Genomic DNA, 16,001 nt, shown 5'->3' on the forward strand with positions numbered 1-16,001 from the left:
TAGTGTTTATTTGGTCGACTCCACAGATTATGAAAAATAAATTTCTTTGTTTAATTAGTCGATTTATTGTATATGTTAGAGTTCTGTATATTACATTTTCTCATAATATTATAATCCTGGTACAAAAACTGTCCTATCCTAGATTATACTAGATATAAAATACAAAATATAAGTACTTAGAAAAAAATATATTTTAGGAAGTAGTGGTGCAAGTGAAGGGGTGTGTTAACTTTTTGTTCTACAGCAACAGAAGGATCAGAGAAATAAGCCAATGAAAATAATTATATCCATAGATTATACACTTATACTGATTATATCTATGTAATTTTTATCGTATGGAAACGAAAATAATATTATTGTAATAAAATTTTTTGGAACCAAATAATGGCCTCCTCTAGTTACACAGACTAAAGAGATTGACACAGTTTTGATTGACGTGACACTATTTTGGCGTCGCTGTCAAATAAACGGTTTGAGAATTTGAATGTAAAAGTTACGATTTCTTATAAACAAACGATTTTTCATTTATTTCATTTAATTGATAATTTTGTGGATAAAATAGTGGAGTGGCGTTTATAGAAAATTACCGAGATTGGAAAGATATAATTCACTTGAGCTGATAATTAGTACTCGTGTAAAATATTCCGATTAAAAATTTTAAAGCAACAACTGAAACAATGAGTGTCATTGAAGACAATTGGAATATTCATTACAGTTTAAAAAGTATTGAAGAAAATAGTTACATGGAATTTGAAAGTAAAGTAGAATCTTTACATGAAAAGTTTTTGGGTGTCTTAGAAAATGGTTTCAAGCATAAAAAGTTAAATTGGAACAGCAATGTTACTTATAATCATGACGACGAGTTAAAAACTTTAATAGAACGTAATAAGCAAATGAGGCAGGAGATTGACAAGAAACTTGAAGAATTTTCACAACAAAAAGTTCAATATGAAAACTACAAAAAGGGTAAATATTTGCATAAGAGTAATCTTCCAAACCATTTAGTAAAGCAATAAAATGGTGTGGTTGGAGTGTAGCATTACCTACAACGACCCACCAACCAAATAAACAAGCGGGGTCTGACTTTTATTACTGCTTTGAGGATTATTTGTTTTTAAGTGTTTTCAATCTAAAAATAACATAGGGTGTTGACTGCTTCAGTAGTTTAATGGATGGAACTCACTTTTATTTGGTATAAAATATTATTGATCCCTCAAGCCTCAAGCCACACTCTCCTATATTATGGTTTTAAATTGTATTTATGAATATTATTTCAGATCAAAAATTGTTATCTCAAGAAATCAAAGAAACACATGAAGCTTTCCTCATGGCTAAGAAATATTACAAGAAGTTTTTGAAAATGTATTATACAATAGAATCCAAAGGTCCGGGAAAGCAAACCATTTATGTCCAATTCTTCACTGAAGCCAAAAAGGAGTCTGAAAATTATTCTGTTCGATTACTAAAGGACACAAAGACTGGATGCTACCACTGTGAGTATTTGTCCACCTATTTGTATGCATTACATATTTCTTTAGTATTATAACAATACACAACTTGTAACTATACTTCTTGATTTAGCATCTATATTGTCTGTGTTGATATTATTGCAATGTCACACCTCTTATACCTGAGGGGGTAGGCAGAGGTACGCTTTTCACCATTTGTGTTATAAGTCCCATGTAATAGATAATTCATTCATAATATCATTATCAGTCTCTACCTAACTTGTTGGATGATCAGTGTGTTATTTACTGTTTCATTTAATGTTACAGTATCCAGTGCTACACCAAAACTGTCAGACTTCAAGGAATTGCAGAAAAGATTAGATGAAACAAATGATGTACCTGGTGCACTTTGCTGCATAAGACAAGCATTTATAAACATCAAAATGAATAAGAAATGAACTGACTAAAACAATAAAAATAATGAGTAACCTTACACCATCAACGAAGGACAAACCATGATAATTAAGAAAAAAGTGCATGATTACAACTTCAGTTGTTAGGGATCATTTGCAAAGGTAAAACACCAGTATGTTAGTCAATAAAAAACATCAATGTAAAATATATTTTTTACTAACCATATAAAATAAGTTTAATATAAAATTAATTTGTAACAAAAATAAATACAATTCCATGTTTGAGGTATTAAATTGGTATCACATCCACAAATTTGATGCAATACATAGTTTCAGTTAGATATAATAATTGGATCAACAAATGATAAACAATAATGCATTCTGTAAATGCTAAGTCAAAATAAAATGTACACAACCTGCCAAAATTACTTGGATGTAACAATGGTTCCAATATGCATTCTTCCTTCATTGGATTTACAATACTTTCTTATACATATTTACATACACTTGCATTCAGCTGGTGGTTGGTTTACGGTATATATCTGAGTTCATTTAAAGTCAATATTTTTTCACTGTCAACACTTACAGGCTATTCAACTGTCACTGTAGGTCTAAATAATACACATCTTGCATGCAGAACTAAAAACATGATTACCTCTCCCTTTTGAAGATGGTTAAACAAAACTTAATTTATATAAAATTATAATTAATTATTTAATTCAAATCTAAACTCTTGTTTTTATTATAATTTAGAAATAATGAGAATTGATTTTAAAACTTACGAATAAGAAATTACTGGCAAATATTCCAAATTGTTTATAAATAACTTAATATAAAGTAGATACTATAACTATCATGCATGCCTTTTGCGATGTTATGGCAATTCCAGTTAAAATTAAAACCTTAAACTATTTTCATTAAAATACATTTCAAAATTTAATTATATTAAATGCTTGCTTGGTTTACTTAATACAGCTTTTGAAATTAAAAGCTGATTGTGACCAAATGACCAAGTGCATTAGGTAAACCACCATGCATAGCATATGCAACACATAAACTATTAATTATAAAATATAACAATTATGTTAAAGATATGTTGTTTTATTTAAACAAATTTTACTTTAGTAGTATAACATGAAGAATACAAAAAGTAGTTCAAGAATGTGTTTGATTCGAAAAATATTTTTAAGTAGTCAACAATGGGTAAATACGTAACCAGTATAATATGCAAAAAACAAGAGAATTTTTTTTTCTGTATAAGTAGTTAATACATAATAATATGTAGTATTTCACAAAATATAATAATAAGACATCACATTTTGTAGTGGTTTCAACAGTAATACTAAAAAGTATTTCAATAGTAATAAAGAAAATAAAAACGGAAATCCATTTCTTATTTCTTTCTAAATATTCAGACTCAATATGGCCATTAACCAATTAATAAAAGGATATGAATATATTCCTGAAGTACTAAATACCTGTCAAGGTATTGTACAACTGTTTCAATTATATATGTATTAAAAACTATGTTTTTTCAAAACAAAATTAATCTTAGCTGTATTTTGCTAGGTAACAATAAGGCATGTATTGTACTGTACAACCGTAGTATCAATCTGTCAATTCATACAGGCGCAGAATCCAAGAACGTATCGAAACGAAAATCTGATAAATAACAAATTCAAACTTATTTCCACAGCGTAATGCACACATTACATTAGAGCTTTAATTAAAAAGACGCGGCCGAATCGGCGCTAATGCGCGTCCACCAATGATTCGTGCGCGTACGCGTGATTCGAATGGATTTTCGCTTTGACGCATTATCGGCCCTACGCCCGCACTTACTTGATAGGACTGTACCTATTCAGTCATTTAAACTTTTTCACTTACAAGAAATAAGTTACTAAGATAATGCTTATATGGCCAGCCATCTTACGAGCCATCTTAAGCCATCTTACAACTGAGTAACAAAAAAGTAAGGTAGCTGCCCTGTGTCAATGAATGGAGTCACTACCTACGTAACATGTATTATCATTGGAAGTAATACTGAAATAAATAGATAATAATACAAATTGGACACTTAACACTGTTTTAGCGTTAGAAAATAAATCCTACTGTTATGTTAGAATAAAAAGTTATCTTTTCACAGATAAATATATTTTTACTGTTACTATTTTGTGCGTAATAGTTAATACTTAACAAAGAATTAATCAATGTTAATATCAATTACTGTTTATATTTAAAACAATATTTCGGATTGTGATAAGAAAATGAGAAATACCTTCAGAGCCCTCAAAACACACATTTTCTATGTTATTTTAAGCTTCCCATTTGATGATGATTCTATTGGCTCCAAAATCGACAATGCGTCTACACTAGGTCTATATAAGCTGTTCTCTTGAACTTGTGATCCTCTGGATCGTTTGGTCTTATCAGGTATTAGCAATGCACCCAGAGCAATGAAGTGAAGGGAGTAATAAAATTTCCTGAAAATAAATCAATACTTAAATTAGCATGAACAGGTCAAAATACTTGAGCACATATTTGGTATATTATTATATGAATAAAAAATAAATTAATAATAATAATACGAACCCGTAAAAAGCGAGGCTAGGAGTAAGATGAAGGAGTACAAACGGCACAGTGGCGTATGTCATTGCCACTCTTGTGGTGAAGAATGTTACGCAATCATAGAAAAGTTTTTTGGGGACGCTGTCTAAAAACATCGGACGAGCCACATACCGTATCTGGAAACAACAAATATATAATTATATTTAGCGAGAAGAGTCATAGATTTATGTGGTATATTTATAAAAAAAAGGATAACTGTGTTTAAAGGTATACCTAGAGAGGAAACGAGCAAACTGAATGCCTGATAGTAAATGAAATCCGCTGCCTATGGATACCTGAAACACTCACCTTTCTACCCGCAACAGTGAAGAGTCCGCCAGCGAAAAACGTTAAATAATATCCGGGATGGAAGCCGTGCCACACGGCGGAGAGAGCGTACACGCGCGCCGTGCGCCACGCCGCGCCGCCGCGCTCATACGCCACGTCACGGAGCCACTGATTCGTGTTCTTGTTCCAACTGGCGATCGCTACACGGAAGTTTTGTGCAAACTGAAAATATTAATAACTTATAAATACTTACTTTATTACTATGCACTTTATCTTTATAAATAGTCATGTTTTATGATGTTGATGAGGTGTTGTTTTTACCCGACTGCGCCAGAAGGAGGGTTATGTTTTTTAAGAATATAATTAATCATTTATATGCATTATTAACAGATTAATTATTAAGCAGCAAATTATTTTACACAGTCCTTATAAATAAAAAAAGCCGTTTAGATGTATTAATCTAGCAATAAAAACAAGAAACAGACGTCGATGAGGATAAAGAAACGCGCTGTTAGAGAAAGAATGATTTTACCTCGAAACCAAATATATCGATGTTAGACATTTTATCCCATTTAGGCGTGCCGTCGTTGTTGTAGCCATTGAATCCCATGCCACAGTTATTGCATATTGCTTCGGACAACAACCAGGCGTGGTAGTACTTGCACCGCACTACTAACGTTGACAAGTATGCGTACCAAAGCAGGTACAAGGCTGACCATGACCGCGACACTTCTGATGAAGGGTCCGTCAACTCTGTGAATGCATAAAGGAGTCAGCTATACATATTCTTTTTATATCCTGCAAGACATACAATATGTGCATCAAACCGAATTTAAAACGACAGATGGTTGGTTACCTATGTCATAGATACGAGAGAGTATAATTAATGGTTTAAATATTAATTTTACATTAAGGAAGATTAAAGTTATTTTTAGAAACTTTTTAAATTAATATCGGTGTACAAGTAGTATGCACGACTAAGTATACATTATTTCTAGCACATGTCGTCATAAAGACTTCTCGAACTTACAAAGAACCATTTTCAAAAAAGACCTAGGTATACATGTATTATATTATATGGTAATGCAATAGGTAGATAGCGTTGTAGCGCTTATCAATATACTTAAAATCGGGAAATTATTCCCTTTATTTTAATAAGTAAAAACGAAGATCAAAATTACCTTCTAAAACAGCCAAAGGATATTTCTGAGCCAAACTTAAATATAATAAGGCAGCGGCCACTGAACCACACACTTTGTAAAGCACAGCACGACGCGGCGATGGTTCCGTGGCACGTTTTGTTTTTTCGAACTGAAATATAGTAGGAAATTAATATTTAAAAATAATGTTAAACAAAGAATTTTTAAACGCATAATTTCAAACTCCAAGGCTCTCAAGCTACAACTGATTAATGATCCATAAAAACATCGTATCATGCGTCACTAGTTACTCGGTACAAATTCACGTGTCATTTTAGTGAATTTGGGAATTATTAAATGACTGGGCAAACTTCATACGATGCACTTCATTTCTTTTCAGATTTAGGTACTTACGTTTCCATTTCGTTTTTGCCCGACTATATTCAAACTAGAACAGAGCTCTTAATTACGAGCTAGTCACGCGGCCTAACCAATAATGGTTTCATAATTTGCAAGACCTGAAGAATACAACCAAAGTGTTCCAAAATCCGGACAGTTAAAAATTCAAAAATCTATGTTTTTCTAATTATTAAACTAGTCGAGTTCCTCGTCAAAACGATACGTGAGTAAGCCGATAACATAATAATTAATTATTAAGAAATAAAGTAAAATTTGTATCTAGTATCTACGTACAGTCAAACTGGATCGTTTTTTTAAGACCTAACTAATTTAATTGTTTTCGTGACTACCTAACTGTACTAATGAACTGCAACAAAAAGTCAAGTTCAAGTAAATAATTAATTAAGTATTGTCTTAGTTATTCAGTTATTACAACGGTAACTTGTGCGCAGTCATGTATGAACCTTTATGTAGGTCGTTGTAAGTAAAAGTATTTTATTGTTCTTACCTCATCGACGCGCGCACCTTCGATAAATTTAATATAGTCAGAGTAAAACACTACTGGTCCACACATTAACGTTTGGAAGGCTAGAGTATATGCGAAGTATTCAAGCGGTGACGGAATCTTCTCTATTTTCACTAGTTCGCCATTAGCTTCTGATGAATTTGCTGATGTTGGTCTTTCTTTTACAGTTAAACTGTCCTGCAGTGAATAAGCTAATGACGTAACTCTTTGAGTGATTACCATTAACGGACCTAGAACAATATTCTACAGTAAATACACAGCTAATATACGAAAATACTGTTTTAAAAGCATTCTAACACATACCTGTTATATCTAAAGTATAGTCAGCCGTGTGGTATATTTGTCGATGTAAATGAAGACATGATAGGTATATCATTGAAACCGCCAATATAACGCTAAAAAAGAAAACGAAGTAATTTTAATTTAATGTTGACGAATTCAATTTTTGTATTAGGAAGTGTGGTTCAGGATTTATTTACTTACTTTCCCATATTTTTGTGTGAAACGCTCTTTAACATAGTGTAGGTTAACATGGGTAGCACCGATAAATGGATCGCTTGTCTGAAAAAATATCATCATTATTAGCTAATGTATTAGTAATGTAACATTTGTGAGACAATGGGTTATTAAAGTAACCTACTGAGGTATAATCGACACTGTATATTCACTTAACGGCAAATCTCTTTTTAATACTTTAATGTATAATTAAAAATAAAACTTCAAGTGGCTCTATGTAATAGTTACCAGAATTTTCCAGAAAGTCTATATAATAGAATATAGCTTCCTCAATGGCATTGGTCTTCAATATATACAAACAAAATGAGAAAATAAATTATTTTAGATTTTTATGTAATAATATGTAGAGACAAACTTTATAATATCTAAGTAAGAGGGGTGGGGGAGAAGGGATATTTAAAGCTATTTAAGACAATATGAACATATCTATTAATAATTTATTATTTACGTAAGTGTGTAAGTGCTGAGTGCAAACCACCGTACTCAGAGTCATTAAATGGATACTTACCTCAGTTCTTAGCAATTATTTTCAGAATAAAATCGTTACTAAGGCATAGTTTAAGTTATCATTAAATGTCTCTGATTACGGCAGTAAGATTAATCAACTAAATGTGGTTTAAAGTTCTAAACTATTGAGAAATATGAATATGAAAATGAATTAGATTAGTTTTTAAACTTGTTAGATATTAATTTTAAAATCGATTAAATTGTTAACAATGGATATGGACATTATACAGTTCTGTAAAGTCATTGTTTATCGGTATCAGTATAAGCATTTAATAATGATTCATAGTTTATTAACCGTTCTTTGTATAAATAAACAATAAGAAAAAAATTAAGGGACCAAGGACTTCGAAATATTTGCAAAGACATAATGGTAAATACTACATGGCCAAATAACTAAGTATGTAAAGGAGTTTCTGGTATTAAATATATATTTAATGTTATAAATTTAAATGGTTATAAATAACTAGTTATAGGACTTTTATTTATAGTTATTTCATATGAACACTTTACATTTATTTCAAAATCGTACTGAATATAATTTAATAAATGAATACTAGTGTTAATTTATTTATTGCAATCTATTAAAATTAATATACATTTAGTTATCTTTTGTTACGTCATCTCGCCAGGCATTTCTTTTTAAATGGCCCATTGTTCGTTCGACTTAGGAGTTCTCCCTCAATAGATTTGTACGATTCTCTGACTATGGCATGTATGTGTCTAATGTCATTATGCAAAGAAAACTTTACAAAAAAATTGTTTACTTTAAAATTAGAATTAATTTTATCGTAAGATTCACAAAGAAGTATTCGAAAATAACTTTTAGCCATTATATGTTCTTTGTGCGAATCTCTTCAATGGAAAATTGCCAGGTTGTCGATAAACATAAAATGTCCATAAAAAGCGTTGATGTACATACTTATACTTTTGCATAAACAAAACTGTATAATTTCATAAAGTTATTAATAAATCAATCAATTTCTTATTAAATTAAGACATTAATCATAGAAAATAAATAATGGGAGTAATTTTTGCTTATTAGGGAGGGACTTAATGTACCACAAAATTAAATAACATAAACGTGAAAATACTCGAAACTAATATTATGTAAGTACCTACTGCATTGTAATTATTTGACCTTTACCTCATACATCGCTACAACGGTACAAACAACACAAAAACAAATTAAATACACATGCATAAAATATTTGGTAAATGAAACGAAATATAATTACCTTCCAAAACAGAAATAGCCCATCGTTAAACCTATAACAAGGCACACAGAATGTCGAAATTCCGGCGAAGCATATCTTAATGGTTTTCGAAACAGTCTTGCCAGGCATAGTGCAGCTACTTGTGCGATCAAAAAATTTACCTATTGAAAAAAAGTACTAATGAATAAAGTGCAATGAGTAAAGGAAATCGTGTAATTATGACAAAGCAATAAATCAATCGATAAAACCAGAGTCCCTATGTGTATGTAATCTAAGAACTTAGCAACTACGAACTATAGCTATGCTAAAACACGCTAAATGCAATAAATATCCTAATGAATACCTAAAGTGAATTTGTATGTGTGTACCAAAATTTAATTATGAAATCCGTTCTGATTGTATGTATTCAGAATGTAAACGGTAGACTTTGTAACACTGTACAATTAATCGCGCGAGTAGGAAATAAATATCAAAAAGAGTATATTAATAAAAAAAAATATTAGTTAATTAGGACCTACAGGTATTGGTAGGTAAACCTATAATAACATTATTTAATTTACTTTCGTATAGCTACAACATATAATCATACTTAGTACACAAAGGAAATAGTAATCTTGATACCTAAACTCACGACAATAAGTACCTGTGTTTACTTGATCGAGGTATTTGTCCTCATTATCAGAAAGTATCTGTTATCACAAGGGTGCTTGTATAGAGCATAGTATATGGTTGTGTTACATTCAAAGAATTTAAACTAGGTATCTACTTGTTTTTGCCGACAACGTAAAAGGTTACCGGGGCTCCAGCTCAATGCAGTAGAAGGAACGGGGTGGTATTTAGTCAGTAAGAGCCTGACACTCCCTCTCGCTTCACTCAAGGCGAGAGAAGTCATTGGATGATTTCCCCCCCTCAAAAAAAAGGTATCTACTTGTTTAGGGGCTTTGGAGCAGGTCTAATTAGACGACTCGGTACCCCTTAACGGTGCCCCTTATCGGTGCTGAAAGTGGCCAACGGATGGTTTTAGTGAGGTAAAAATCCCACATTTCCTAGGTCTTTCTCCCTAAAAAGCTAGGAGCATTATGAAGGTTTCCCCCCGAAAAATGTATGTACTTGTTACTCAGTGCCGGCGTAAGGACCACTGACACCCCGGGCGAAAATAATGTGGCGCCCACTTGAGGGCAGCAATATCAAGTGTTAGTAGTAGTTTTTAATTTTATTGGCGCCCCCCAGCCTTTGTCGCCCTGGGCCATCCGCCCATCTCGCCCCCCCCCCCTAACGCCGGCACTGTTGTTACTTGTTAGTCTCTTTATCAAATCGAAATTAGGCACTCCTGATATATTTCTTCCAGCCAGACTTCTTTAAAAGTGAAAGTTAGGATTAACTTTCACTGAATTTAGTCTGAATTTGAATTACAAATCATTGGTTGATTTTTAGTGCAAATAAAGCACTAAGGGAGACAATGAAGTCCGATGCGATCTTGAGACATTAACAAATTGAAATTATTCAGGCATTTTTTTCGAACTATCTGGCAATGAGTTTGCCCTTGACAAACTGCAAAAGCAATCATCACAGGAAGCGATATTTAATACCGTCATTGATTTCTTAAGACTTTTGCAGGCAGATTGTAAAGGTATAAATTTATCTACATTGATTAAATTAATTTCAACGTTTATTTTTAAATGAAGTGGTATACGAATACGATTGTACAGAACTGCAATTTAATACTTTTAACGGCAAATATTATCTGGAATTTTATGTTTATTAAATGGATATAATAATAATTGATAAGTTAGTTGATAAGATATTTTTTATAAAATTAAAGACGTTTTTATTGGGTTTTAAGTATTAATAATATTAACTAGAACTTTTAACATTCCAATATTTACATCACTTTTAATACTGCTCGTATTATTTTACTTATGGCTGTTCAGATAAAATCTACCCTCGACAATTTTCCGGAGATGTGGTATATATGCGTTTTTTTATTTGTAAAATATCCCGAATGCTTTTAAATATAATAAAATGATTTATGATTATACAAGCAACCCTCTAAGATACGAGCAGTTTTGAGCAAGTTAGAATAGAAGTTTATTAAGTACTAGCTTTTGCCCGCGACTTCGTTCGCGTGGAATAGTGACTTCCGGCAAATTTTTGGTTTTAACCACATAGTTCCCGATCTCGCGGGATCTCTTCAAAAATGAGATGTGGAAGATATTCCAGGGAACTCTTCAAAAATCAACATAATGAGCTCTGCGTTTGAATTTAATAGATGTATACTCACTTAGGGCATTGAAAAAATAGTTTAAAAACGGACTTAAACTAACTTAAAACTAAAGAAAGCTACGAATTACGAATTTATAACAATTAAAAAAGATTCTATATTACAACCTATCCTCTATGCTATAATAACCAAGCTTAAACTAAATAATTTAAAAGAAACGACTTAAATCTAATCTAATTAATTTATAAATTAGACTTACAATTTTATTAAAAAACTAACACAGTAACTACTAATAATCGATATCAAACTAAACCTACGTTAAATAGTTTAACCAGAAAACCAGGAAAACCCAACAAATAAACTTATTAATTGACAAATACAACGAAACCAATTTAGAATATACGAAACAGCAGGACCACTACAGACAAATAATCATACGACTGATAATACACTTTTTCTACGATAGTACCGAAGCGCTCGGCCGATACCCAACCAAATGAATGTAACGAAACCATAGCGCGATCTATTTCGATCCCAACGCCATCTATCGAGGATAAAGACAACTTGGATTATTTATTTATACTCCGTTCGGGCATTTTCTTTGTACTAAAAGTTTAATTATATTGATATTATTTTTTTCATACCTTTTTACTATTTATTTACTTTTTTTCGATGAATTAAAACAATAACATGAACCGAAGTCGTGTAACGATCGACATAGAATTATCTATACTCCGTTAGAGCATTTTCTTTGTACTAAATGTTTTATTATATTGATATTATTTTTTTCATACCTTTTTACTATTTATTTACTTTTTTTCGATGAATTAAAACAATAACATGAACCGAAGTCGTGTAACGATCGACATAGAATTATTTATAAATAATTTATTTCTTATTTTTATTTTTTGATTTTTGAAATAAAAATATATCTATGTCCTTTCTAAGGTTCTAAACTATATCTGTACCAAATTTCAACCAAATCCGTCAAATAGTTGCGGAGATTAATGGTATAAGCATAGAATGTTCGACGTGATTCTTTAATTTGACATAACTTTTTTATTTATGAACCGATTGACATGAAACAAACACTAAATGTAAATTTAAGCATCCCACAATATATTCGTGAAAACCGCATCCAACTCGGATCAGCCGTTTCTGAGATTAGCGCGCACAGACGAACAGACAAACAGACAAACAGACAAAAAAAAAGTTAATTACATTTTTGGGTTCGACATCGACATAACAATAACCCCTGCTATTTTTTTTATTTTTATTTTCAATGTACAGACAGCACTTTTCTACGATTTTATTATATGTATAGATACTGAGTGAAAAACCTATTTGTTTATTACGATTTATGAATAAACAATATATTAATTGTGTTTCCTCTATTTTATTTTGTGCAGTAGGAAATGGCAGGAATGTCCATAAGTTAAACAAATACGTAATAGCGTTGTCTCTATTTTCCTCAAAGGTCATTCCGTAAATCTCGGTCCCGATTTATTTCGCCGGTATGATGAGCAACACATAAATTTTTCGCGTAAGTAGTAGTCGGTGGCTTTAATAAAATTAAAATAGAATTCTTCGCAAAATGTTTTGGTATATCAGTATTTTAATACTTATAGTATATACTTGTAGATATTAATTTTATCGTTTCCTTCTTTTAGTCATATTTTGTATCTTAATTATGTTTCATGCTTTTGACAGACGAAATAAATAAATAAATGTCGAAACCGTAATTTCAGCGCGGTTTTAAAATACAAATAAAATGTGCCACAACTAACGAATTTTTCCGTTCCGTTCTACTTTTTAGCTCACTTTCAAACTTGTTTTATATGGATCAACAGTTTTAGAAAATCATCTGAATGTTTATTACGTAACTGACGCTTACATAAGGTGCGATAAAAGATACTCAGCTAAATGCTCGTTTGTTCTGGGAATCGAATCCGAGACCTTGAAAGCAATTGAAAAACATTTATTCTATTGAGACATATGATTCATGTGAAACAAAGGGGAAGGTATTTAACTCCATAACGGTAAAGATTTTTTGCTATCGTAATCGAATTATATTCTTAACTAGTCACTCCTCATTTCACCTGCGGGAATGACTTATTTAATCTAAAAAATTGAGAAAAAAGAGCTCGACGTTGTGTCGCCGCGTCTGCGCATACTACTCATGATGCAGAGTCCCTCTCTGACTCGAAACTGGTAGAGCTTTCCTTCAATATTTTCGTGTCTAAACCTTGATTTTTAGTTAATTACTCACGATAGTTACTATAAAAATATGACTTTATAAATTCAAACTAGTTGCTAGATAGACACATAGAGGGTAATAGGCGGGTTTCGCCTTATTAAAGGCGTCTGTCGGCTGACAAAACCTACTTCATATGAAGTATAAATAATTTTATACTATAAGTAAAATAAAATTACCCCTAAGAGAAACAGTTACAATCCAGAAGTACTTAAATAAATATTGGTAGTTAGTAAACTATTAAAAAAGTCTGGCCAAAACATACTTTGTGAGTATAATAATTAGAAGTAGGTATAATAAATGTTTTATAAGCTGTCTGCTTCATGTATTAAAAATAATTTACAGTATAAAATATTAAAAAGAAAAATATTCTATGAACATATTTTTTTTAATTAAATATCAACCTTATTGCTTTGCAATAAAGGAGGATGAATACAAGTTTTTTTTTTGTTTAGAGCTGGGGTATCTCACACTGGTCTGTTGTTGTTTATTTAAGGTCAAATGGTGGCAATAAAGTGTCTTTTTATCTCTCATTGCCAAGTTCTGTCTTAATCAAGATTTGATAAGCTATTATGAATTTATTTTTTGTAAACACATATAATAATTACCTAGGATCAAACCTGTTTCAAGAAAAAAAAACGACTTTACTGATATGATTATAAAATAATATACAGGTTGAATATACACTTGGCGTCACAAAAATCGCACTTCTTGGAAAATTGTAGTTTAAAACATGTCCCGCCAGTTACGAATACATTACACCTTATTAATATTGGTATCAATTGAAAGTACGTTTAACGACCTGTAAATTAACAACAGTTAGAATTCCTAAACACAATAGATCTCATCAGCATGTAACGTTAAAAAAATGTTGTCAAAATATTCAGAATGGGATAACATTCCTCAAGAGACTGTTGTCACATTAATTTGTCCATGAGAGAAAGCATGGAAGCAGTCATCAGGGCTAGGGAGGGTAACACTAGGTTTTAAGTTGTTTTAAGGACTTATTTGTTGTAATTATTGCTGATAAAATAAAATGTAACTTTTTAATCATTTGCATTTGCTTGCTTTTTTTATTCCCTGGTAAACAAAAAACCAAATCCATTGATTTATTCTTAAACTTAAATGAATTGCCTTTCCAATGATACCTTACAGTCATATGTCTGCCATTGATTAATAGGGTTAAAATGACTATGAAGGGAACTTTTAAAGAGGTGCGATTTTTGTGACGCTGAGTGTATTAAATTAAATAAGAAAAAATATTATTTAAAACTTATTTTCAAGTCAATGTCGAGTATATATTATAATCTATCTGTTTAAATGTAACATGTTACATAATGCATAAATACAGATATACCTATATATTTTTTTTTATTAAAAAAAAACTGACTGTAATAATTTTAAGTATTCTACCAGATAGATAGTTAAATTATTTTAATTATTTATCCTATTATTTATTTTAATGAGTTTTAGCCAGCAAAAATAAGTATGCAATGCTTTACTGAAGTTCTACATTTCATCAAAAATTTCTTTTACTAAGAACTGCACTTCATGATAGCCACTAACATAATATTTATTAAGCAGTTTACCTATGAGCTAAGTGGTTCTATGAAATAATTTATTTAATAACTATTCTACCACTAAAGTATAGAATAAAATAAAATCATGGTACTTACTAAGTCTAAAGGAAGCCCAACTCTGGTTGATAGGAATACGAATATCCTACTGCCATCATAATAATCGTAGTACGTCATTGTCGCTCCCAATTATTTACTGTAAATAAACAATGTATGAAAACAACATAAAATTTAGATCACCAAAATATACAAGTTCCCAACGATTTAAATCATATTCTCACCCGGCTGGACAACACGCCTTCGAGTACTTTCAGCTACTGCGATTTTATTTCTTGAATCCTGAATCACTTTATGGCTTTATTGTTTGCCAGTTAGCACAACACCGACATAATACCCATCTATTCAGTAGAGACTTTATAATAAACGGCTTCAAATTGCCGCAACTACGTAACTATCAGTACAATAAAGTATCAATTCCCGTCAGCTATGCACTACATATCGTACATATAGAAAGAGATTGTTACAACAATGTATTTTTCAATTTCATAAAATTGTGTCGAACAGAAACGTCATTTGCTTCTGTTGACGCTGTGTTGAAGCCTGACGGGGACGGGGACGGGCGATCGACGATGCATAGACATAGAGTAGCCATTAGCTCGTACTACACATCACACCACTCACTTGCCACTCGCAGTACTTGCACCACTACCTCTTCTCTGTCTACGCACCACTCCCTTGTTACGTTACAAAAATATTAATTTTCAGTGTTGTTATTGGTTGTTATTTATTTAAATGATATATTAGGGCAGGCGTTCACTATGGTCATAAGCAATAGAAGGCAGTCACCATGATGTGAAAATAGTATTGTGTGCACGATATACAAAGTACTCTG

General features: G+C 31.4%; 2 protein-coding genes across 3 annotated transcripts; one reads left to right on the forward strand and one right to left on the reverse strand.

Moving 5' to 3' along the window:
* The first annotated feature begins 441 nt into the window (after positions 1-441).
* Positions 442-2,953, forward strand: LOC118264607 (uncharacterized). The gene is made up of 3 exons (XM_035577172.2): positions 442-966; positions 1,278-1,493; positions 1,776-2,953. Exons 1-3 carry the CDS (start codon positions 678-680, stop codon positions 1,904-1,906), a joined length of 636 nt encoding a protein of 211 aa, XP_035433065.1. The 5' UTR covers positions 442-677; the 3' UTR covers positions 1,907-2,953.
* LOC118264603 (lysophospholipid acyltransferase 6) lies at positions 2,061-15,889 on the reverse strand. 2 transcript variants are annotated; one of them, XM_035577165.2, is made up of 11 exons: positions 15,391-15,889; positions 15,209-15,305; positions 9,079-9,218; positions 7,304-7,381; positions 7,124-7,215; positions 6,803-7,050; positions 5,938-6,067; positions 5,289-5,509; positions 4,778-4,978; positions 4,454-4,605; positions 2,061-4,344 (listed from the first exon to the last, which is right to left on the reverse strand). In XM_035577165.2, the coding sequence occupies exons 2-11, from the start codon at positions 15,284-15,286 to the stop codon at positions 4,167-4,169; spliced, it is 1,518 nt and encodes a 505-aa protein (XP_035433058.1). In that variant the 5' UTR covers positions 15,287-15,305; positions 15,391-15,889; the 3' UTR covers positions 2,061-4,166. The 2 variants fall into 2 exon arrangements, with proteins under 2 accessions (XP_035433058.1, XP_050561077.1); XM_050705120.1 differs by lacking the exons at positions 9,079-9,218; positions 15,391-15,889.
* Between the last annotated feature and the right edge of the window lie 112 nt (positions 15,890-16,001).

This window comes from Spodoptera frugiperda, chromosome 26, assembly GCF_023101765.2.
Source record: "Spodoptera frugiperda isolate SF20-4 chromosome 26, AGI-APGP_CSIRO_Sfru_2.0, whole genome shotgun sequence".
NCBI classification, from domain to species: Eukaryota; Metazoa; Arthropoda; class Insecta; order Lepidoptera; family Noctuidae; genus Spodoptera; species Spodoptera frugiperda.

Coding starts and splice junctions, on each gene's coding strand:
- LOC118264603 (XM_035577165.2), bottom strand. CDS start 15,286: ATGACGTACTACGATTATTATGATGGCAGTAGGATATTCGTATTCCTA. Junction 7,382..9,078: donor GGCTATTTCTGTTTTGGAAG/GTAATTATATTT, acceptor ATATTTTTTCAG/ACAAGCGATCCATTTATCGG. Junction 5,510..5,937: donor TCCTTTGGCTGTTTTAGAAG/GTAATTTTGATC, acceptor ATGCATTCACAG/AGTTGACGGACCCTTCATCA.
- LOC118264607 (XM_035577172.2), top strand. CDS start 678: ATGAGTGTCATTGAAGACAATTGGAATATTCATTACAGTTTAAAAAGT. Junction 967..1,277: donor ATATGAAAACTACAAAAAGG/GTAAATATTTGC, acceptor ATATTATTTCAG/ATCAAAAATTGTTATCTCAA. Junction 1,494..1,775: donor AAAGACTGGATGCTACCACT/GTGAGTATTTGT, acceptor TTAATGTTACAG/TATCCAGTGCTACACCAAAA.